Raw genomic sequence first — 25,618 nt, 5'->3', positions numbered from 1 at the left:
TTATTGGAGATTGGTATTATTGCTGTTCGTTGCGAAAGTTCACCAGTGTTAACCTCGTTCAATGGGGTTGATAATTATGTAACAATAAAGCTCAGTTGGGATATACGTGGATTGTGATTTCAGGACTGTTCCGAGTTGGGGTTCTCTTGTCTTGGCGTACATCCCTGAGTACCAAGTATAGTTGGTGTTGTGATGATAGCGAGTAGTACGGAATCTTGGCCGAAGCGAGACTAATTTTTAGGTAATGCGATATCTAGACCCCAACAAGAAATGCAAAATTGCACGTATGTATAGAGAAAAGTATCTTTTAACAAGCCGCCAAAATGTTTAATCTGAAAAGCACGCTTCAGTTAGCCCCGGGATACCTTAGCCGTTTATCACGCGCTTATGACTCCAATAAAGTGAAACAACGCTTAGCATTCGAAGCGAAATGAGGAAAACATCATGACCACTGTGACCAGTGCATCTCTTGTAAAAGTCGAATACGACAAGAAAAGCAATAAATTTAAATCTGCACGTCTCGACCACCTTACAGCGCCCATTTATGGCGGCGATTACACCGTGAATAACAAACTCCTCGCATATCATAAAAGTGCCCACCCCCCAACAGGGCGAGAACCAGCTTGCCATCGGAGCGGCGTCCTTGAAAGTTCATTGCATTTCGTGTTTCCTTCACCACACCACAGTATTTGCTCTGGCCGGCCTGGCAGCGGCGCTCTATTTCACAACACATTAGGACCTACCACTGCACTGCTGCACTGACTGGCTGACTACTGCACGGCAGTCACCTCAGCCCCAGTCGGCCCCAGATCGAGGTAATTATGTAGCAAAGGTATCTCGGTAAAAAGTTGCAAGCCATGATTTTTCTTGCGATCATCGCGCTCCGTGCTCACCTGCGGCGATGGATGTGATAATTCATTTTTCCGTCATTCGATTGATGTAAGCGTGTCACAGGAGTACAATAAGGCGGCGCTCAGAAGATGGATTGCCAACTGCAAAACTTTAGTTAGTGTGAAGGTCGCACGATACGATACAGGATTATTTGTAATGCTCAATGAACTGAAGGTATTTTTCTCCGTCGAAATGTTTCAGACAAATAAAGAATAAACTCACCGTAAACATAATTCCACTTCACTAGAATTCATAACGATGCGTTATGACCAAAGCACTACAACAAACTATCAACCATTAGCCGATAGGATAGCCTTTAAAACTTTTTCGTCACTGGATTTGCCTATCCAATTCTCACGCGTATTTGTAATGCAATTAAACCAGTACGACAAATAATGATACATCAATGGTAAACTATTATTGGGAAATCTTCAATCAATCTTCAATGAGTGCTGAGCTGCCAGCAAACTGGTGTATGAGTCATCGCCACCAATAAATGCCCATGATGCGAAGGAAACAAGCTAAGAGCGTGCGTCAAATGCACGTAAGGGGATTCCAGTATGCGATTCATTAAAGGCCTTTCCTAGTCCTATTTCCTGTAAAGTAGCAACCCTTGAGAGCCTGCATCTTCTCAGGCGTGGGTTCGTCGTTGAGCTGTAAAATAATGAATCGACAACCTGGAGCGTTAAACTTAGCTCTGGTCCTCAGTAGTTCCTACATCGTGCTCTCACGGGTCGATCGATGTTCGCCAGCTAAGATTTGTGTGCTGGCTGGCAGTGCAGTCTGGGCACTTTTGTCCTTCTGACTACAGCTAGATTGAGGAGGTGCGTGCCGAGCGTTTGTCCACCAAAGAACTGGTGCTCAAAAAGTGTGTGTCCTGGTATTGTGCAGCTGAATATAAATGCTGTATCGCGCCAACTTTATCTAAGGTGGCAGTCCCATAAACATAATGTGCTATCCCGATAAGGTTGTCTGTCGAATCCTTGCATCACTATGACAATAGAAGAAGAAAATGCGAACTATACTCTCTGGGAACCCACCCGGCATCAGAATAATGACTATGATTGGAAACTCGAAACCTGGAACGTCAGGAACTTAATGAACCTGAACGAGTGAGTCCTTTGGCACGTGAATTGCACAAAACTTGTCTGTGCGTTGCTACTACTCAGGAAGTGCGACGACCAAGGCGGCGACTCAAATATGGTGAACAAGCATTCAGGGCGGTATATCCCGTCGTCAATCTTTCCAGTAAACAACTACCACAGCGGCAGCGATAAGGCTGAACATGTGGTCCGATTTGTTATGATCGGGAAACACCGACCAATGAGAAACCTGATGACGTCAAGGCTACTTACTTACCTTTATTCCTGAGCACCCACGGCGGTGCAGAGGGCCGCATTGGAAGATCTCCATCCTGGAAGATTGCATGCCATCGCCTTGATCTGTGGCCAGGTCAAATTACTGACGACTTGCTTTATTTCCTTGTTGAGGCTGCGCTGCCATGAGACTCTGGGTCTGCGAATTTCTGCCGCTAACGGCTTTTGATGACATCGACGATGGCGATGGAGCCCCTCGTTGGAGATCCAATTATGAGGCCACCATGCACGAATTATATATCGCAGGCATCTACACAGCGTAACAAAAATTAACTTTTTGTCTGTCTCAAGAGCAAACTTATGTGTCTCTGACAGATTTTGGGCCGCTGAATCCGAATCCGGGCTCAGATTTGCTCCAACACGTCACAATTTTGAGCTATACCTCAATTTATAGGGCAAAATATGCGATTTTGGGCTTTTTTGACTGCAAGCCATTAGGCTGAAACAAATTTCGATTTTCTCTTATGTCACCGCCCCCTCGGAAAATTTTGGTCGGAATCCGATATTTTGAGGGGGGACACAAATAAATTATTTAAGAAATTAAAATTTTTTAAAGTGAAATTAAAGTCGTCGAGAAAATTTCTTAACAAATCCGATGAGTTTGACGATTTTGCCTAATTGTTTGGGTAATTTTGCATCAAATGCACTTATTATTTATCATCCTCCCCCTCGACGAGTCATCGAGTAAAGTGACAAAAGAAGAAAATGAGATTTGTTCCGGCCTTAAGCATGGAAATATTTTTTTTAAGCAATCAATACGTTAATTGGTCAATTAACATCTAAATTAACGACTCATGCAAAATATTTCGTTTTACCATATCGAATTTGATAGTTTTGAGTGATTTATGTTAGTTACGATATTTCCCATACAAGTCACCCTCCAAAAGTTGTATGCAAGTTTTCATACTAACATAAAATGCTTAAATCTATCAAATTTGATTTGGTAAAACGAAATATTTTGCATGAGTCGTTAATTTAGATATTAATTGACCAATTAACGTTTTGATTGCTTAAAAAAAATATTTCCATGCTTAATGGCTTGCAGTCAAAAAAGCCCAAAATCGCATATTTTGCCCTATAAATTGAGGTATAGCTCAAAATTGTGACGTGTTGGAGCAAATCTGAGCTCGGATTCGGATTCAGCGGCCCAAAATCCTTCGGAGACACATAAGTTTGCTCTTGAGACAAAAAAATGTTGCGCTGTGCTATTGATGAAAACCTGCAGCCGTTGAGTGATCGCCACTGAAACACATCAAGTTTCAATAGCGTACAGCAGCACAGATCCCACGTTCGAATTGAAAATTCGGATTTTGGTGCTTCGACTAAACTGATTATTTTTCCATACACTTTTTGAGCTCACAAAAGCCGCCCTCGTCTTCTTCATCGGTACACCTATGTCGATCTTGGTGCCACCATCGGCCGCCATTTGGCTACCAAGATATTGGAAGCTTTCAACATTATCCACTGCTTGCCCAGCTGCCGTCAAGCTAAAAGGGTTGACCATGTTTACATCCAACGATTTGATCTTGTTGACGTTGATGGAGACACCTGCCGCCGAGGAGCGATTGGCAAGATCATCAAGCTTGCTCTTCATATCAGAGCGCCGTTGAGCTAGGAGAGCAACGTCATCAGCCAATTTGAAGTCATTCAGGTGTTCCGTGGTAATGGGCTGCCACAGCAACCAGCGATTTGGTTCACGATCAATCGCATCTACCAGGATCTCATCGATTGCGATGAGGAACAGTAGTTCATTCTTGCCTCACTGCAGCAACGACCCGGATGGGATCGGATAAGACACCGTTATGCAGTACACTGCACGAAAATGCTCTATACTGTGCTTCAATGAGGCCGATGATTTTCTCAGGGACACCCTTGCGCCTAAGCGCTCCCCACATATTTTCGTCATTGAGACGGTCGAAAGCTTGTTCGTGATCAATGGAACACAAGGTAGAGAGACTCTTGAATTTTTTTTTTTTGCTCCAGGATGATACGGAGCGTGACAATATGGTCCACACAGGATTGTCCGGCACGGAATCCTACTTGCTGCCGTCGGAGAGTTACGCCAATCTTCTCCTGTATCCGGTTAAGGATCACTACACAGAGGACTTTGAGAACGATGCACAGCAACATGATGCCCCGCCATATAGTCAGGTCACCCTTTTTCGGTAATTTTTCTGAGACGCCTTACATCCAGTTGGCCGGAAACGTCGCGGTTTACCATATGTAGCAGAATAATTTATGCATCTCAGCTGATATTCGATCGCCCCTGTTCGATTTCATGCTACGGATGGCTGTATCTATCTCCTGCACTGATGGAGCTTCGGTTCTGACGCGGGTAATGCGTCGAGCCCTTGGTGGGTCACGCTGAGGTATTGGTGGCATGGCCAATACTTGATAAAGATTTCAAAAGTTCTAGATCCAGCATTTCTACTGGCCAGCTGGGTCAATAACTTCCAGACGTGTCTTTTTCGTACATAGTAACATTCAACTTAGTCTTACTAAGGAGACGTGAAACATCGTAGAGGAGACGAATGGCGCCGGTATTTGCTGCATGCTCACCTTCATCGGCTAAGGAGTCCGCCCACGCTCTTTTGCCCCGTCTACATGAGCGTTTCACTTCCTTCTCGAGAGCCGATTAGTGCTGACGGGCTACGGCTTTGGCTCCTCGTGTTTTCGCTCGCTCTATCGCGACTTTGGCGTTCTTTTGGTCCTCCATCTTCCTCCAGGTATCATCTGTGAGCCAATGCTTTCTCCGGGTTGCCCAAATTATCTTTATCGGTGACAATGAAGGCCTACTTGATAACACTCCATTGATCTACATACTACGGTTCTACCTTCCGGAATATCCACATCACGGTTCTCTAGCTCCTCGACAAAGGACATTTTCTCCTCATGTCGATGGATTCTATACTAATGCGCATGCAGCCGGAGCTTACCGATTAGGAGATGATGGTCGGACGCAATGCCAGCGCTACGTTTGTTCCGCATCTCTTTTCCGTTCAATCATCAGCATGGGTAGCCGTCACTCGTTCACTAACGACAACGGCCTGAGATTAGTCAACTTTGATGCTGCAAGGGAGATGGTCATTAGTAGTAGACGATGTATTAGCTAGTAGACGACCGCTATTCTTCTGACGTCAATGATATTAGAATTTTTAGGGGTCCCAATATCAACTCAGACCACTATATTGTAGTTAGTAAGATGCAAGTTCGGTTATCATACGTGTCGGACTATAGGAACCGGCGTTCTTAAAGTTGACTACCACCAGAAACTGAACGAGCGGATAAGTGAGCTCAACGAGAGCAACAATTGCAATACTCTGTGAGAGTCTATCCACGGAGCAATGAGTTGTATGGGAGGCGATAAAATCCACCGCAAAAAGAAAATAGAACATGAGGAAAGTGTGATTACCCAGGCGTAAAAGAGTATAGAAGAAAATGATATGCAAAGGTTTTACGAATCTGTCAATGACTTGCGGAGAAAAACAGCACCTTCTCCCATCATGCGCAATGATTGTGATGGAAGCTTGCTGACATAAAACAGTGGTGGCACATCGAAGTATTATTGAACGGTGGGAATGGAACAGCGACAGTCAGAATTCGAATCAACAACAACAACGGACAAGTTGTGGAACCTCCAATACCAAACAAGGTCAAGAAAACAATTTGAGGGTGGCACAACAACAAGGCTGATGAGAAGGACGAACTCCTGAATGAGAATGTCCTCTCAAGAACGATAGTGAGAAGCTCTAACAGCGTATTATGCTGAAGATGCGGGAAGAGTAAGAACTGTCTGCTAGTTGGTTGGATAGTCTCATTTGCCTTCTATACGAGAAAGGGTATCGATTAGAATGCGCGAGTTACAACCTTTTGTCCGGAATTCTGTTTAACAGGCTGAAGTCGGTTTAGGAGTCCTTCGTCGGCGAATATCATGCGGGTTTTCCTGAGAGCCGATTTTCGACGTACCAGAAGTTCACCCTGCGGAGGATTTCAGATAATTTTCGGGATTTATCGATTTCAAGCTGGCACACGATTCAGTGTAGAGAACCTAGTTATGGTAGATTATAATCGAACATGATGGTTGCAAACGAAGACAGTACTCGCGTTGTACAAGACTCATATTCTTTCGAACGCTTTATACGGCCGCTAATCGTGGACGTTGAGAGAAGCTGATGGGATAGCCTTCGGAGTCTGCGAACGTCGATGAATCTCAGTAGGAATTCCTGTAGGCATTCAGTAGTTTATTGAGTAGTTGTAGCATGATTTTTTGGAGCAATCCTGGCACGAATGCCTGAAAGTAGCCCAGCTGGAATTTCTGGTGAAAGCCCCAAATTTCTGTATGAATTCCAGTACGAATTCCCGAAGGCATCTCTTGAAAGGAGATGTAAGTTTGGGATGTGTTTCACTGTACAATCGACATTAATCAAAGACAACGTTTGACGTTTACCCTATCCCAGAAGTATGTGTCAGTTAATAATATCAACATTAAAAAGAATATTCTTCTAAACTATGAAGCTAATATTTCGGTTTGGTACTACTGTTTTCTTCCATTGAATTTGGATTTTTTAGCTTTTGCACCAAATGTCAGAAGTTTGCACGCCATAACTGATAAGTGGAGATGGACAACGCAAAACAAACAAATCGTGGCAGGTGCAGAAAACGAATTTTCTCAATTTCCATCCAAAATATCTTCAATTTTACAACGTAAGTATTGCGAAATAGTTAAAAAATAAACAATTGATGAAAGGTTTTTTGGATTCCAGAGCACGACATAAGTCAGACTGACACATCTGCGGCAAAAATCTATTGGTGGAGATACGATCAGCCACGGTGTGGAAAACGAAAACCAGATTATGATCATCTATAATCATCTGGACGAACGACTTTCGATGAAAGTGATCCTGGTAAAGAGCAGTTTTTGGACTCAAAGGTAGAACTCTAGATGAACATTTGAAAAGGGCCTATCCACCCACGCACATCAACACCCTTGAAAGATAGCTTGAAGAACACTCTTTCTGATAAGGGTGTTGATGTGCGTGGGTGGATGCAGATGGGCCCTACAGAGACAAAAACATGTTTGGATTGTGCGATATTTGCCAGAAAACCGTTCGCCAGAAAACTATTCGCCAGAATGACAAACGCCAGAAAACCATTTGCCAGAATGTACCATTTGCCAGAATACTATTTGCCCGAAAGTACCATTTGCCAGAATGTACCAATTCCCAGAATTTAATATTAAATATTAAATTCTGGGGATTGTACATTCTGGCAAATGGTACTTTCGGGCAAATAGAAATTTTCTCCATTTTCTAAGAATTAATTTCAGTCCATTAACATAAAAAATGTCGTCAGTTTCAATCTTTTACAATAATTTGATATGTTCACTGCTAGGATGATCTCTTGGTTTGTTTCGATAAAGGACGACTAGGGCTAGAGCAACAAAAACAACTGGAAATGATTCACCGATAGTTATTAAGCAAAGAGAAAATCGATGAAGAGAAATCGATCATTACAGATACGCCTGTATAATACTAAGCGCGAGACTTCGATGTAACTAGGCTATGAGCCATTTTACGAGACGTTTTGGATCAGCTGATCACTCATTTCATGAATGAAAATTTGATAGGAGGTCGCGTCCAAGCCCGTGAGTGTGAATATCAATATCAACACTGTTGTCGTTCCGTAAAACAGACTATAAGTGCATAGGTCTACAAACATCTGGTATGGTGAAAATACAGCTGACCGAAGTACATTAGGCCGATTGGTCAATGGATAGAATAATGATCACGAATCGCTATTCAGTGATTATGGAACAGGAATCGGGACGGTTTCTTAAATTTGTTCGGTTTTCCAATAACTAGCTGATACTTCTACAATATTATTATTTCAGTATTGTTTTACCACAATCAACAATTAATGTCAAAATCTAGTCTTACTAACTAAGAAGAACAGCCTATGTTTAAAAGAACGCAAAATTCACTAGTTGAACATCAACGGTTTCGAAGCAAAAAGCTATTTTTCTACAATTAAACTATTCTCTCCTCAAGTAACCATGGCCTTTTTGCGTGCAGATATACGATGTATTTATAGCAATAATTACTTTACAAGCAACCTTAAGGTTGATTTGAAGTGAATATGGTCAATTATAGAATCAAATTAATATAACACTGTTATAATCTTAGTTCAGTCGCATAATTGCCATTTCCACTTTAAATCAACCTTAAATGTTCATGTAAAGTAATGATTGTTCTAAATACACCGTATATCTGCATGCAATAAGGCTTCAGCACCGTGGTTACTTGGCAAGTTCAAATAGTGAGTTTTTCCTTCTTCTAAACACAGGCTGTTCTTTCTAGTTTCATTGTGAGACTAGTTTTTGGCATAAATTGTTGATTATGTTAGAACCATAAAGCAATATTGGTATTGCGGGACTAATAGTTTAATTATTGAAAAAAAAAAAATAACAGATCTTAAGCCCGTTTATTGTTCCTATATTTAAAAGAAGGAAAGATTTATGGTAAAAATACAGTAGCTCCAACTTCAACAGTTATTTTAACAGCATAAAAGGAGAAAACGAAAAAAATATGGCCATTCGGCACTTTTTGACCAAATGACATTCGACCCAATGGCCTTCAGTCGAATGCCCTAACACCATTGATATTAAGATTCTACAACAGTAACCGAAGCGCCATTAGCCATAATACCAAAGCCCAAATATGTTAGGCTCACATGTTACAATTACCGTGATAAGGGAATATATTGGTTGGAAATGGCGCAAATAAACTAAGAAGTTCATCCAGAAAGAACAGCAGATGATTAAAAGAAGGAAAAAACTCTGCTGGAATTATTAGAATTAATTTCCTCAAGAAAAAGCTTTTCATAGCATTTGATCAAGTGATATTCGGGCAGTGACAGTCAGGCTAATGGTATAGGTAAAACCGTCACTTGAGTTATTATTTCTGTGTATTTTACTCGTTGCTTCCAATAGGTTTTTGTTTATGGTATTCGGTTGATTTTTGTCTGTGATCAACAATTCCGGGTAATTTTGCTGTTTGGCACAAACATGATCTCTTTAATGTTATTGTTATTGTCAAAAATAAGCTTAAAAAAATACTTTCAATTGAAAGCAGGGAATCTTTGAAAAATATAAGTAAAACCAAAAATTTCATATCAGTAAAAGCTGGGAAGAACATTCTATGTGTTGAAGAAAGGAAAATCTTTAATGAGTACTGCTCAAATTCCGCCAAAATAAAATTTGATCAATTGGATCCACATCATGATCAACTTGTCCACAAGACAAATTTGTGGAAATGTTCTAATTGAAAAAATAAGCTGTTGTGCGCAATGAAATATTTGAATAACATCGATGATTTAATGTATTGTGAAGTTTGAAAGGTTTTAGTTCACATCATTTTTTTAGTTCACAGTGATTTGCCCTTCTTCAAACTATAGGCTTTTCTTTAACCTTCCAGGACGCGCGCCATCAAGCAACCGAAACTGCAGCACGCGCTCGTTGTGTACAACGAGCGAGGTTTTTTGGTGCCGTTGTACATTTTACAACAGCGCGCGCGCTGAAGGGTTAAAAGTTACTCTAAAATCATTTCTTGTTTGCTCTTACATCAGTTCCGGTAATTTATTTAACTTTCGCATATAATAAATTTGAAAAAAAAATAAATTTTACATTTTTACAATCGTTATTGTGGGGTAATCGATCCCAAACAAATAAAAAACACGATTTATTTTTCAATAAGAATTTTTTAAATTATCATTAGATTGGGAACACTTCTAGATTGAGAACTATGGAAAATTTCTGGGAAATGGTACTTTCTGGGGAATGGTTCATTCTGGCAAATGGTTTTCTGGGAAATGGTTCTTTCTGGCAAACGGTTTTCTGGGAAATGGTATTTTCTGGCAAATGTCTTTCTGGCCAATGGCATTCTGGCGAATGGTTTTCTGGCAAATATCGCACAATCACATGTTTGTTTACGCAAAGCAGATAGGCCCTTTTCAAATGTTTATCTAGAACTAAACTCGGAATTCGACTTCGGCGCGATAACTCGGAAAGAGAATCTGATGCAGTCCTGCCCCAACTGTCTACAATCAACATTGTCAACATCAACCGCTCTTTTTCAGCAACATACGGTGGCTGTTGTCGACGGCCTGCAAGTGGCACAAATTTTGCTTGCATCTTGCTGTGTGGAACCCATACTAATCACGAGTAGTACACGTATTTCTATCTTGGTAACACTAATGACTCAAAATAATCAATTGTTATAATCTTAGCTCTCCACAAACATCACCTCAAGTCCCTAAACTCTCCAGAACAATGAAATTCTTTTTATGTAATGTTACTTTGATGAATATACTTAAATAGAATAAAATGAAATAGATTCTATCCAAAAGGAAGTTCGAATGTACCATTATGGTACCTACATGGTACATATGTAGGTATGTATTTCCTTGACAATTTTCACAATCATTGGTTTTCGTGATTGGGTTCGTGTCTTGTTCCGTCATTGAAATCAAAATCTCATTTTTAACGAGGCAGAGCGCAGCACATGGACCACCCAACACTCAAGCCCATGATTGCTCAATTAAATTTCCACTCTAGTTCGTGATTACTCAGAAGAGAAAAAAAAATCGCCGGCCTCGCTGATTGATAACCGATACAGATCCGGCTTCACTCTGTCTGAACAGGGTTATGACCTAGACTCACACTCTCAGCAGCACCCGCCGGACACGTTTGGTATGCGAACTATGTTGTCGTCGAATTGGTGGACATTCCCATTCATAGTTGAAGACGACGCGGCGGAATCGTCACCATCAAACGAAGACACGACTCACACTCTCACAAGACTCGTGCGGACTATTCAAATTCATGAAAGGGGGAGACCTTGAAATCAAGCGCGCGCGCACCGGTTCAAAAGAAACCACTAAAAAGTCTGACCACTATACGGACTGGTGCGCGGCCGGACGGCGGCGGCTCAGCACCATACCTCTGCGAAGAGGTTTCACTCCTCACCTCGAAAGGCCACACAGCGGCTGACCGCGACGGACGGATGACGATGACGACGACGACACGATGCGTGCGCCTTGCGAAAGCCACCACCACTCATAGACAACAGGGCAGGTACCCCCATGTGGGTATAGAAAAGAAGAGCTTCCAACTTCCAATGCCACGACCACGTACGGACGGGGATGCCAACCAAACACACGCCACCACCAGCGCCGCGTCGTAAAGGCATTTGAAAGCTCCCTGGTGGTGGTTGGCGAAAAAAAACAAATGCGGTCATTATGTAGCTTTCCGTGATGCGCTGGGGAATTTGCATCCATTGAACTTGAGGTCGTCGATTTTGTCCGTCGAAGAAAAAAGCGGCACGGTGCCCTTGAATTAGGTGGCATGATTGATTCTCCATGATGGATCCGAATAGCTTCCGTTTAGTTAAAGGGTCCTTAACCCTTCAGTGCCAGTTCTAGTGGTGAGAGTCCACTAGTCTGGTGACTCAGAATTCATGGTGCTATGCGCCCTAATGCTTACCGTCGAATGAAAGGTTAGGATAAAAACCAAGCATGTGCTAGAACAGGGTGCCGTCCACAGTATTTTGCCCGTACCGCGCTAACCGGAGCAATGGTGCAGTGGACCTTGTGTTTCTCCGAGACAATCAGCTGCCCCTCTTAAGTCTCAAACTTGAGGCTAAATAAGGGCGGGGTTATGAAGATGTTGTTGATTAGTTTAAATTTTCAGCTATATGGTTCCGCATTACGCGATTTACACAGTGTATTCTGTGTATAATCGCCTTTGGCGTTTTCCTATCGATATCGATCTGGTTTTATTGCTGCTGTTCTTTGTTGTGCTGTGATCGGGAAGAGTTTAATCTTGCCTAGTTTGGGTAAGGACTGTTCATTAAAGAAAGTGGACACCTGTTTTTCAATAGAAAATAGGTATTTCGAACAAATTCCTAAGTTTATTTTCTATAAATGATTATCAACATACATGTGGCCAAATTCACGTGAGTTTGAACATTTACTTTGCTTTTCGGAAGAACGCTCGGACTTTCTTCTTGATACCTCCCATTAGATTCTGCACAACTTTCTCCGTAACTTTTCGTTGTGCCGCAGGCCAAATTTTTTTGAACCAATCAACAGAGCTTGCTTCTCTTCCATCTTTCTTAAGATGCCGCTTAATTATTGTGAAGTATCTTTCGACAGGATGCTGTTCAGAGAAGTTTTGTGGATTTTGCCATTTTTCGACAAAATCGACTTTCTCCGTCTTGAGCATCTCTAGTGTAGAAGAAGCGTAATAAGCGGATGCCAGATCCGCCTAAAACAAAAGAGGACCCGTATGTTTTCGGTAGATAAGTAGAAGTCGTTTTTTGATGCATTCCTTTTTGTTATTTTCACCGTTGATTGTTCCCGTTCTGAAATACGAAGAACTCTTTAAGCCACATGAACAATTGGCTTGCCACACTAAAAACTTCTTCCCAAATTTTTCAATTCTGATGTACCCTACATCATCCGGCACATCTGTCCCCTGCTTAGCGTTAAAAAAATGCGGTCCCGGAAGTGTATTAGTTAGCCAATTCTCGAAACGACAACTTTTTGGAACACCATTTGTGCAGAATTAATCTGCTAGTCGCAAAGCTAATGCGACCTATCGCTCGAAATTTCTTACTTTTTCCGTTTTCTTTGAGTGTGTTGCCGAACTGAACAATGTTTTACACACTAAGCAAAAATTCACAATTTTTTGTTTAGTTTTAACTGTAAACTATTGGTAAACAGATGTCGACTTTCTTTAATGAACAGTCCTTAGTGGCTGCGGATAGAATAGTTCAGATCAATCATCAGCATGAAGGAACAGCAATGATCAATCTTTGAAATCATTCAAGAACCTGACTTTTGTTCAAGAACCTTACTTTTGTAAGCGGAATTTCTATCTAAGAAATGTTCGCGTATCATGTCTCGAGCCTGTGTGCTTGTCAACAATACAATCGTTGCTACACTCGCTTCTAAATTAAACATGTATATCTCAAGTGCAATTTCAATATGATGTATTTCTTGGAACCCTCAACAGGGAATACGTCTATTGTTCAGTTTATTTACCGCATGATGAACCATTCCCTATGGATGCTTTCAAGCAAGACATCGCATGCTGCCCTTCATAAGTCCTTCCGCTAATTGTTGGCAGTAATGATAATGCTCACCATATCACCTGGTGCACCTCAGACCTTAACTTGAGAGGCTCCAGTTTGATGGAGTACTTAAGTAGTACAGATCTTGGATTAGTAAGTATAGACAACCATCCCGCCTTCATGGTATCTGCCAGAAAGGAAGTGTTAGACATAACGCTTTGCTCTAGCTTAGTCACGCATGAGCTGACGACTGGAATGTGTCAGACGAAGAATCTTTATCTGACCATCGCTACATCTTTTTTGAACATGTGAATGATACTTCACCGACTTTACTTTTCATGAATTACCAGTCAATCAACTAAGATCTCTTTACTAAGTTGGTTACGACCAACTTTCATGGATACTCACCATCCATTGACACTCCAAGTGATTTAGATGATGCCGTTGATACCACAACGACCTTCATCATGGAAGCTTTTGAAGAAGGTTGCCCTCTACGATCTGTGAAGACCACAAGAGGAACCCCTTGGTGAAACTCTGATCTGGCAAAGCTCAGGAAACAATGTAGAAAGAATTGGAGCAGACGACGTTCGACTGATTCGGAGACCTTTCCAGGTCAGCCCGCGAGGCCTACAAGAAAGCTCTCCGATCTGTTGAACGATTCGGCAGGAAAAAATCTTTGTACAAATGTTTCCAGTTTGAGTGAAGTCAGTCGGTTACATAAAATCCTTGCGAAATCTAAGGATTTCCGAGTGAACGAACTTCGTTTGCCAAATGGCGAATTCACTTCCTCTGATGAGGAAGTTCTGGAATGCTTATTCAGTACACACTTCCTCGGATGTGTTGATATTACGTCTTCGGATGAACCTGATGTCCTTTCTTGCAGTAATGATTCTGTGGCTTTGGATCGAAGTATCGTAGCTAAAGGAATCGTTTAAATGGGCACTTAATCGCTTTGCTCATTTCAAATCTCATGATTCAGATGAGATTATTCCTATTTTTCTTCAGAAGGGATTTGATTATTTAAAACATGTGTTGAAAATAAATACTTGTTTACGGTTTTCCTACAGGGTGTATTCGCAAATCTTGACAGGTTACACTAGTTTACAAAATAAAACGAAAGTCGTGAACTTCTGTCAACGACCAAAATTTTTGAAGCATAATCTAGTGCTGATTTCGAAACCGTACTTCGAAAAATTTAAAGTAGAACAGTTTTTGAGTTTTAGCTCAATATCGAGCTTTACAACTTTTTAAAATATGGAATTTAATAAAATTCAAATATCTTAAGTTTTGTTCAACCAATTTTAAATCTTTTTCCATAAATTTAATGCTGAATATAATACCATTCGATCATCTGAATGTAGGTTTTGCGCCAGTTTCATGAAATTCAAGATATTGGCGAGTTTTGGGGACAATCTCCTTAAATTTTAGCAAAATTTCCAAAAATATATGAAGAAATGTATTTTTTTTTCAATAAGAAAAAATCAGTTTAAAAATTCTTTTTCAACGTTTATTTGACATTTCATATGTAGGCGAGTTACAGTAAAAAAATCAGCTCAATCGGAGCAGGGAGGGAGGGAGATGTGTGAAGTAAGCGACTTTGCTCAAAAATAGAACAAAAATCGATTTCAAATCATCAACCTTGTATGGAAAGTCGAAAAAAATTACGCTCTACTGTAATTTTTTTCCTTCGCGTTTTCGAACTCAGGGCATGATTTTACACCAAAAATGATCATCAGCTTACCGAGTTCAAAAATGCTGTAAACTAGTGTTATTACTGTAAAACCTATTTCGCAAGTAGGTCGTGTGTCGTATAAAGAAGTAAAGAGTTTCAGACCTATCAGTTTGATCTCTTCCTTCTGAAACGCATTGTGGATCATCACATCCGTGATGTTCATCTGGCCAACGTGCCTCTTCATGTGAACCAACATGCTTACCAATCTGGACCACTGTGACTCTTTTACACAAGGTTGTTAATGATGTCGAGTAGGAATTCGCTCAAAAGTAATCCTGGGTTTTCGGGCAGTCGGGTGAGATATTGAGGGTGCCTTTGACAGCGTGCCTTTCGATATTGGACATATTGGAAACCGCACTGGGTCATGGTATATCTCCACGGATTTCCAATTGGATTTACCAAATGCGACATCTCTTCTCGACACTACGTCAAGTAGCGATAAGGAAATTGAGTGTTTGAGGATGCCCTCAAGGGGGAGTCTTGTCACCTCTTTTGTGGAATCACATAATATATTAAGTTGATTGAAAGTGATCAACTTGACATCGGATTACGGTACCAAAGAATCGCATCGAATTCCAAACATTAGGTCAAATGAATAAAGCTGAGTAAATAATTTTACCAAATTTCTGTGAATCTTCTCACCCAAGTTACATTTTGATGGCCAGTCTTGTAGAGATATTGAGAGCCGCCGAAAAACCTGATTCTATGAACCTCTTCCAGTCTATTTGACTAAATACTTGGGGAGCGATTTGAGTCAAGAGTATTTATTTAGTTTTATTCATATGGCCTATTTAATTAATTGCTCCATTTTGTGTTGAACTTCCTACGTACCTAGGACAATTATGCATGGGACGGCAGTGCAGACCAGCTAGCAGCTGGGAAACAATATAGTCTAAGGGTTTTCATCAGCATCAGCGTGCATTCAAAAGTTAAATTTTCTTTTGAAATGATAATGAAACAGCTAATATTTTGTTATTTGAAGAAACATGCATACATAGCACACAAAAACACTAAAATCTCTTTTCGTGAAGTTTGTTATTACGCACTTTCAAAGTCCATGCAGGGAGAGCTATGCAGAATAGATATTGTGCCTGGCAATGGTGGCTAGGAGGCGTTTATTTAGGAGAGCCAAGAAAGGTTACAGGGGATTTCAGATGGGTATTAGGTGATCTCAGGGGTCAAAAAGAATTTTAGGATGTACCAGGAGATCTCAGGGACGTTTAAGACGGCTTCAGGGCCTTCTGGGAGAGTTTCATGCAGTTCCAGAAAGTTTGCGATTTTATTTCAGGGAGTTTCAGAGGCGTTTCATGGAGGGTTAGGACGCTCTCATTTGCGTTACATGGAGTCCAAGGGGGCTTTATAGGGTTTTCGGTGGTATTTCAGAGTTTTTTCATTGATTTTCAGATAATTATCAGGGGGTTTCGGCTGCTTTATAGTTTTCAGGGGTTTCGAAGGGTCTCATGTGCGTTCAATGGGGTCCGAGAGGAAGTCAGAGGCATAACGGAGACGATTTCGGTGGTTTTGGAGGATCTGAGGTGCGTTATATGGCGTTCAAGTCCCCATAATTTATTTGAAATGCCCCTGAAATCACTTTGATTCAAAAGTGTTCTTGAAACCGCTCTAATGCGACCTTGCCTTAAAATGCCTCAAAACGCCACTTTAAAATACAATAATACAATTGAAACGCTCTTGAAATTATCACAATTGATTTGAAACACCTTTAAAAGACTTCAGAAGCCCACTGATACGTATCTGAAAACCCTTTGAAAAGCCCCTGAAATGCTATGAAACGCACCTAAAACCTCTCGGCACGCCCTTGCAACGTTCCTGAAACCCCCTGAAACTATCTGAAATGTCTCTATAATGCCTTGAAATGACCCTGAAACACCTTGTATCACCCATTAAAGGCAGTTGAGAACCGCCCTCCTGAATCGCTCTTAAAGCTCCTTGAAACATACCTGACTTCCCTTCAATACTATTGGAACACCCCTGATATCCCCGTAATCCCATTAACACACCAACGAAATCTGACGGAAGGCTTGTGACGGACAGACTTTATGGATACCCACCAAAATGGCTGACTTTTTTTGAACCGGGATTTCAAGACGTTCGTCCTTAAAAGGTTCCTGAAATCCCCTGAAGCAACCCCCTGAAATGCCCCTGGGAATTCTTTTTTTCTTTGGCTCTTTGGGAACTTCTTGGAGACCCCATTGGCTTCATCTCAAATGCCCGGGAGCAAGACCTGTTCTCGTGAACTTGAATCCCTCACCAAATCCCTAACATAATTGATGCACAAAATTCCCTCTTCTGGCATAAAAAGAGGTTCCAGTGAGTCAAACTCTCTCCAGATAATTGAAATCATCTTGTAGATCATTGTGGATAGGTTGCCATTACCCATCATCGGTAGTAGTAAGTGGTAGCAATCTATATCTGACCTAGACCCAATTAAACCGAGCAACACTAAGCTAATCCTCATCCCCCTCGCTTCGAAAGATACACCATCTTTATGTCCATCCAACTGCGGTAGGGTAAGGTGGGCTAAGATGATATATTTCAAACTATCCAAGTTTTCAATCGTAATCGATCGCATCTGTAAGCTATTCAAATTGAAAATACAGTGAAAACATTAAAAAAAACTCATGCATTTTTATCGATTTTTGGCGATTTTCAAACACGATTCGTGAAACGCACGTAGTGCAAAATGTCATCTGCCTTGGGGTAAGACGCCATTTAACATGGATAGCGTAGTTACCAACAACTGAGGTTTAAGTGTGAGTCTTATGGTGATAACAAAATCATCAGAAAACCTTAACTGCCAGCAAAGAAATCGGAAGTTCCCAATTTACTTAGGAAAATCGAAAGTATTCCCGTGGGTTTATCTCTGCCAGGCTCTTAGAAAGATGTTTTATGTACCTAAACATGCCTTGTTGGTACCGTTCACTTATAGTAGTAAATAGATCACATTCAGGAGTGATTTTATGTGTTGGGTCATTTTACTCCATCAATGCATTTTGGAACACGTTCCCCTACGATTGATCAATCCCTTGGGTGACGATTAGACATTCCTAGCAAGGCCCCTACTCTGTTGACGACGACCGACCGACGACGACGACAGTGACGATTTACTGCAAACATTGGCACAGTGCCTGACTGACCGGATCACGTTGCCTCTCAGGTAAGCGGGGTGCTAATGGACAAACGACGTTTTCGTTACAAACACTCCCCTCTGTTTTATGATGGTCTAAGCTTGGAAAAAAGGCCCTAGGTCAAGTGGCGTGTGCTCTGTGCACTATGCGGCCGTCGAATCCGTCGATCCGGACAGGCTGCTTGTGGTTGGTCGGTTTCTTATGGTGGTAGGCATTAAAATGGTTGTAAGTGAGCACAACGATTGTTGTAGTTGATCATTTCAAACGCCGCCGCCGCTCGGCACTGTATTGAAGCCAAGAGCCAGTTACAAGGAGTAGTGAAACATTGATGCTTCCCTTGGACGGAGGTATCTACAACTAAACTGACAAGAGGCACAAACGGTTGGTTGAACAGAAGCTCAATCACTGCTGCCGCAAAATGAAGGCAACAAAAGTGGTACAATTACATATAGTTGAACAGAAAAGGACGTAACAAAGGTTTGACTTCAAAGGGTCAAGATGGGTAGACAAGTGAAGATCAAGCGATCAAGGCCATATTTTGAGTCCATTGAGTCATTCACATTTGTTGCAGTCGATTTTGTAGTTGTTCCTAAAACAATGCAACTTTAGCATGTCTGTCTGGGTCACATATAACCTCAACATCTCACTAGGGTTAAAGGGTTCCTCACCGCATACCGTTGAAATCTTTCGAAGCAAAATAGCAACAATACGCATTCCACCATATCAGTTTGACCTTTCCCTTCGACGACGCTTTGCCTCAGGGCAGCCACCTCAATTGCAGCTGAATGTCAGAGCTTTGATTGATTCGTTCCTACAAAGGGGTGTCTGATTGATGAAATTTCCAGGCCTTCGAATAAAGTCTACCGTGACTATTTGCCTCCGTCGTTGTTGTTGTTGTTGCGTGTTCAGTTACATTGCATGCATGCTCCTCGATCATCAACGCTCACCTCTGCATGTATGCAGAATCGCAGCGCAGAAAATCACGTCAATGGAGTCAACGGCAAGTATACGCAGGCGGTTGGGGCTACCCAGTCTCGTCGCCTATGATTGTGCACACCTTCACCTCCACGATTTCGATAACGAAGCTTGTGCACATGATTGCTCGTAGGTATCCACTGGGTAAAAGCTTGGTCGGTCGTAGATAGGCGGCACCAACTCTAAGAAAAGCCAAACAACACGCGGACCGAAGACGGAGTATGAGTGAGCGAGAGCGTCCGTCCTCATCGAAACTGAAAACGGATGACCTTCGGAAATGTAGGCCGCAGCTGCTTTTATTTCTTCTTGCTATTTTCGCCACATACGCTCGAAGAGTGAGTTTTTGGACATCGGGCGGTCCCCGACTCCGCGGCGATGGGCAATGTCGTTGATCCGCTCTTTTTGGGCTGCGCTGTTGTTGTATAATCGTGCGCCATTCGAAAACGAAAGAAAAAAAAATGTCGACTGGTTTTCAAGGGAAAGAGGTGGTCCGGTGAACAACGGTTCCAGTCGAAAGTCTAGCCCCAAACTCGAGAAAGGAAGCAAAGGGGCTATTAGCGGTCGGGCAACAACTAAGCTTGAGAGACGCAGGTGCATTATGATACTATACGATGTGGAGAACCGTTGAATCGCAGTCCGAAGTGGAGAAGGTTTCAGAGCGCGCTTGTAATCACGCTTGTGTGGGTGGATGTGTCGAAAGATTACTCTTATTGATGGGTTGGTTGCTGTAACCGCACGCGATTGTTGAAGCTTGCAATAGTTTACAACCCAGCACAACATCACGTTTTAAGTTGTTTATTGCGGTAGTTGTTAACATCATTATTGAACGCCTGAAGCACTAAGGGGCTGTCCATAAACCACGTGGTCATGAGGGGGGGGGGGTTCGGCCAATGAGCATTTTGTATGGACAAATAAAAAATTTTGTATGGACTAATGACGACGAAGGGGGGGGGGGGGGTTGAGAAGTCCCAAAAAAATGACCACGTGGTTTATGGACAATCAATTTTTTACTGTAACTCGCCTACATATGATCTGTCAAAAAAAACGTTGAAAAATAATTTTTAAATTGTTTTATTCTTATTGAAAAAAAAATACATTTCTTCATATATTTTTGGAAATTTTGCTAAAATTTGAGAAGATTGTCGCTAAAACTCGCTAATATCTTGTATTCCATCAATCTGACGCAAAACCTGTATTCAGATGATCGAATGGTATTGTATTCAGCTTTTAATTTATGGAAAAAGATTTAAAATTAGTTGAACAAAACACAAGATATTTGAATTTCAGTAAATACAATATTCTTAAAAATGTGTGAAGCTCGATATTGTTTAATTTCTATCATATTAAAATGGCTTAAAAACAACATCACATAATGTGAAGTGGAATCTGAGATAATCATTTTAGTAACAACAGAGCAGAGGCGGATGTTTCCTCGATAATTTCATTTCTCCCTTAAGGAATTTCGAATCGGTAAGTAGCATAGCCAGAAACATTAACGATAACCAGTATCAGCCACATCTGTGTGGACCATATTGTCACGCTCCGTATTATTCTGGAGCAAATCAATGAGTTCCAAGAATCTTTCTAACTGGTGTTCATTGATTACGAAAAAGCTTTCGACCGTCTCAATCACGAAAACATGTGGAAAGCCCTCAGGCGCAAGGGTCTCCCTGAAAAAATCATCAGCCTCATTGAAGCACAGTACAGGGCATTTTCGTGCAGAGTATTGCACAACGATGTTTTGTCCGATCCCATCGTCGTTGCTGAAGTGAGGCAAGGATGTATACTATCACCGCTACTGTTCCTCATCGTAATCGATGATATCCTGGTAGGTGCGATTGACCGTGAACCAAATCGTGGATTGCTGTGGCAGCTCATTACCATGGACACCTAAATGACTTCGAATTGGCTGATGACGTTGCTCTCCTAGCTCAACGGCGCTCTGATATGCAGAGCAAGCTCGATGATCTTGCCAATCGCTCCTTAGCGGCAGGTCTTATCATCACCAGTTCAAAAAGACCAAATCGTTGGATGTAAACACGGTCACCACTCCCAGCTTTACGGTAGCTGTGCAATCAGTGGATAATGTTGAAAGCTTCCAATATCTTGGTAGATAAATGGCGGCCGATGGCCAGATCAGTCGACGCACCAGAACACGCAACGGCTGCCGGTCTTCATCAACCGATGCCTGCGGTATAAAATTCGATTATGATGGCCTCACAATTGGATCTCTAACGTGGAGCTCCATCGACGATGTCATCAAAAGCCGATAGCGACAGAAATTCGGGAGGGAAAGTGGAGGTGGGTCGGCCACGCTCTACGCAAGGGCGGAAACGAAATCTGCAAGCAAGCGTTAGATTGGAATCCAGCAGGACATCGTAGCAGAGGCAGACGCAGAGGCTCATGGCGGCGCAGCCTCAACAACGAAATCAAGCAAGTCGACAGAAATTTGACCTCAAGGCGATGGCTGGCAATCGCCCAGGGTGAAAATCTTTCAATTCGGCCCTCTGCACTACCGTGGGTGCCCAGGACTTAAAGTAAGTAGTAAATAGTATAAGCCACATCAATTTCAACAGCAAGTAGGTAGTTTAGCTTTGAAGAAATCTTTTGTAACAAATGGGTCCAATTTGTTGCTTGTTGGCTCCATCTCAAGCATTTCCCTGTCGGAAAATAACCCGCCATTAAACCCCAAGATCCAATGCGTCAGGATCTATCGTGGCGCAAACATCGACTCCGACCACTATCTAGTGATGGTCAAACTGCGCCCAAAACTCTCCGTCATCAACAATGTACGGTACCGGCGACCACCACGGTACAACCTAGAGCAACTAAAATAACCGGATGTCACCTCAGCATACGTGCAAAATTTCGAGGCCGCGTAGCCAGACGAAGGCGAGCTCGATGAAGCCCCTCTAGAGGACTGCTGGAGTGCAGTGAAGGCAGCCATCAACGACGCAGCCGAGAGTGCCATCGGATACGTGGAACGGAATTGACGAAACGAATGATTCGACGAAGAGTGCAGCCCGTTTTTGGAGGAGAAGAACACAGCGCGGGTGATAATGCTGCAGCAAGGGACCCGACAGAACGTGGAATGTTACAAACAGAAGCGGAAACAGCAGACCCGCCTTTTTCGGGAGAAAAAGCGCTGCCTGGAAGAAGCGGAGTGCGAAGAAATGGAACTTCTATGCCGTTTTTATGAAACAAGGAAGTTCTAGCAGAGGCTCAACACATCCCGCAACCGCGAGTCGAAATGTGCAGGGATAAGGACGAAGGCCTCTTGACGGAAGGACGTGAGGTGATCGAAAGGTGGAAGCAGCACTTCGATCAGCACTTGAATGGCGTGGAGAACTTATGCACGGCCAACCACAGCAACGGAGAAAATTAACTAATTCTCAGGGAGTTGATTAAGGGAAATTAAGGATGCCATTTATCAGCTCAAAACCAACAAAGTAGCTCAGAAAAGTAGGCCACCTGTTTGCACCGATTGATAGTCAGGATCTGGGAAACCGAACAGCTACTAGAGAAGTGGAAGAAAGGGGTAACTACCCCATTCACAAGAAAGGCGATCAATCGGAATGTGAGAACTTCAGAGCGATCACTATTTTGAATGCTGCATACAAAGTGCTATCCCAGATCAGCTTCCGTCGTCTATCACCTAAAACGAATGAGTTCATGGGAAGTTATCAAGCTGGCTTTATCGACGGCCGGTCGACAACGGACCAGATCTTCACCGTACGGCTAATCCTCCACAAATGCCGTGAATACCAGGTCCCAACGCATCACCTGCTCATCGACTTCAAAGCGGCATACGGCACGCACAGAGCTATGGAGAACGACTTTACTGAGCAGTTGATTAGACTGATCAAAGCACCGATGGACGGTGTGCATTGGAATCTCGCTGGAGACTTCGAAAATGTAACGGACTTTCATGTTTACTCTTCAACATCGATCTAGAACTAGCTTTTTAACTAGCTCAGAAACGTGTAATGCGACGAGTTCAACAGCCGGGATACGGTTTTCACGAAATCCAGTCAACGTGTGTGCTTTGCGCAACACCGAACCAAATGTATGATGTGCAAAACTCTAATTAGAGTGGTCGGTGGTCCTCTATGGAAACGAGACATGGATCAAGCTCGAAGAGGATCTGCATACACACGATGTTTTCGAGTGACGAAAATCTGCATGTACACGAAGGATGAACTACAAGCTCGCTGCACTCTCCAGCGAACCCAACATCCAGAAAGTAGCCAAAACTGGAAGGACATGGTGGGCAGGACATATTCTCTAGTGTAATCAGCTGACATCGACTCTTATATGATTGCAGATTCAGCAGATCATTCCGGCCACCAAACCCACCTGTTTTGCACAACATAATCGTGATCCTGGTGGCCGTTCGCACGACTGTCAGAAAGATAATATAGTCTGTGTACCACAGATAAAAGCTTTCCCCCAAGATGTAACATCGTATCGTAAATAGGCTATGCGATGTTCAATAATTAGCTTCTTTAACGGTGTTGAGATAATTCGATATTCTGAATCTGCATGTCAAACTGAGCCGAAATCCAAATTTTCATGAATTTTGGTGCCCGGGAACCTATTTAAAAACCAATTTGAAGTTTGTATGGGAGCGATTTGTCGAATCACCCCTCGTTGCAGTTTGTACTGGGCGGAGCTGTCAAACAGTTGCCCAGCTGTCAAAAGGTGATTACTAAAAATTTCTTTGAAATTAATTTAAGATGCCAAAATAAAGTTCTAAAAATCTGAAAAAAAAACATAGTGGCTCAGAAAAAGGTGCTCTTTTGTATAAAATCAAAAAATCGATACATTTTTCGAAATTTAAAAACCAATTATCTGAAATTAAGTAATAAAAAAACAGCTAATAATTTAGTTTTAAACCCATAAACCCGTCCTTCCCAATTTTATTTTTTTTTTCAATCCTCAACCTCGAAACAGCCGCGAGTACTTCGGCTTCCCAAACTAACATAGTTATAAGGCAGTAATAAATTGTAAAATGTAAAACCAAAGTAAAAACAAAAGATTTCGGCTCAGTTATGCCCATGTGGCGCCCGAGCCTTCCAAATAAACGAATAAGTAAAAAAAAACAGTAGGAAAAAGTTTAGAGTAAGCTTGACAAGAATTTTTGGTAATTAAAGCAAGGGTTCAATCAATTTAGATAAACATAATCACAGGGTTTTAAGCCAGAAGTTGAAAGTGCTTAAAGATATCCAGCAGTGTTTTCGTCAGAATTTTGCGATAAGCCATCCACTGCGATTTTTTTGTTCTCCATCATTCAAGAAGCAGCAATCATTAAAACTGTACCCACTGGAAACAGGATTTCATTTCTTGGCGTTGGAATCTGTACTTGTTGATGTACGATTCCCACCTTTTTTATCCCCATCCCGCACTTTACCCTATGCTTGTGTGGAACGAATTTTCAAGAACACTCAGAAGCCACAGCTAGCACAGGCTGACGTCAGTCCATCAGTCGAAGATCGACTCAAAGCTTAACGGAGTGTCATTTTTTTTTGTGCTTACTTTTCACCACCAGTGCAGAAATTTTATGAAACGTAATGATGAGTATACGTAGGTAGAAGCAGGAACCGGAGAACACCCGAGACGAGACGAAGTTAATTAAATCGAACGATTTGAGGTGAGATGTTTGTTTCCACTATATAAGACGTGTGCTGTAGGTAGATGTAAGTTTGAACATTCAGTATTTGGATAACCGTGGAATGATCGCTGGTTGTGGGTTCTCCGTGTGACGTCAATGATGTACGTACATGTCCAGGATTTTTTTTCGGGTTCACTAAAGTCAAGTACCTAGTACCTAGGATGATTAGTAAAAAAACGTGGGGTCATTTGTGTTGTGCTAAGCACTTGACGGTTTCCGGGATAGCTGGAATGGTGCGTATATTTCGTACGGTAAAACAAACAAATAGCGTACAAGTGGGGTGAGACACTATTGTACAAGAGATCAGTTTTTGTTTGTACTTAAGGTGAAACATCAAGAAATCCCATTGCAATTTTGCATACAAACTTTAAAAGCACAAATCTGACGAAGCATTAAACCAAGCCGCACTTGATTTTCCTGGTTTTGCTCACTTGCAAAAAGAGGCAGCTCTTCCAAATTGAGCGCATTTGTTAACGATTTTTTAAGATTTGTGCTCTTGAAAACGTGAGTAGGGGTCTAAGTCGGCCATTGTGGCAGCCATATTGGTATTCTTTGAAGTTTCTCCTTAAAAGAAAAAGATCTGGTTAAGTAAAAGGTTCAAACGTTGAGAGTAGAGACTTTCAGCCCTTGGCTGGTTCGTCTCTATATACAAAAGTATAAGTGCAGCTGCCAATTGGAATCGCTTAAGAAGTGCC

General features: G+C 41.9%; 1 protein-coding gene across 7 annotated transcripts in view; it reads right to left on the bottom strand.

The window, feature by feature from the left end:
• Positions 1-25,618, bottom strand: part of LOC109432219 (ABC transporter G family member 23) — a 270,435-nt gene that overhangs the window by 50,973 nt on the left and 193,844 nt on the right. The window contains exon 1 of one of the 7 annotated variants that reach the window (XM_029866974.2): positions 1,114-1,160. The exons of the other annotated variants lie outside the window; for them this stretch is intronic. Coding sequence (XP_029722834.1) covers positions 1,114-1,145 — 32 coding nt within the window. The 5' untranslated portion in view covers positions 1,146-1,160. Of the gene's footprint in view, positions 1-1,113; positions 1,161-25,618 lie in introns of those variants that run through there. 7 annotated transcript variants of the gene reach the window in all.

The sequence above is a fragment of the Aedes albopictus genome, chromosome 1, assembly GCF_035046485.1.
Source record: "Aedes albopictus strain Foshan chromosome 1, AalbF5, whole genome shotgun sequence".
Classification (NCBI taxonomy): Eukaryota; Metazoa; Arthropoda; class Insecta; order Diptera; family Culicidae; genus Aedes; species Aedes albopictus.
This window is presented reverse-complemented; position numbering and strand designations above follow the sequence as displayed.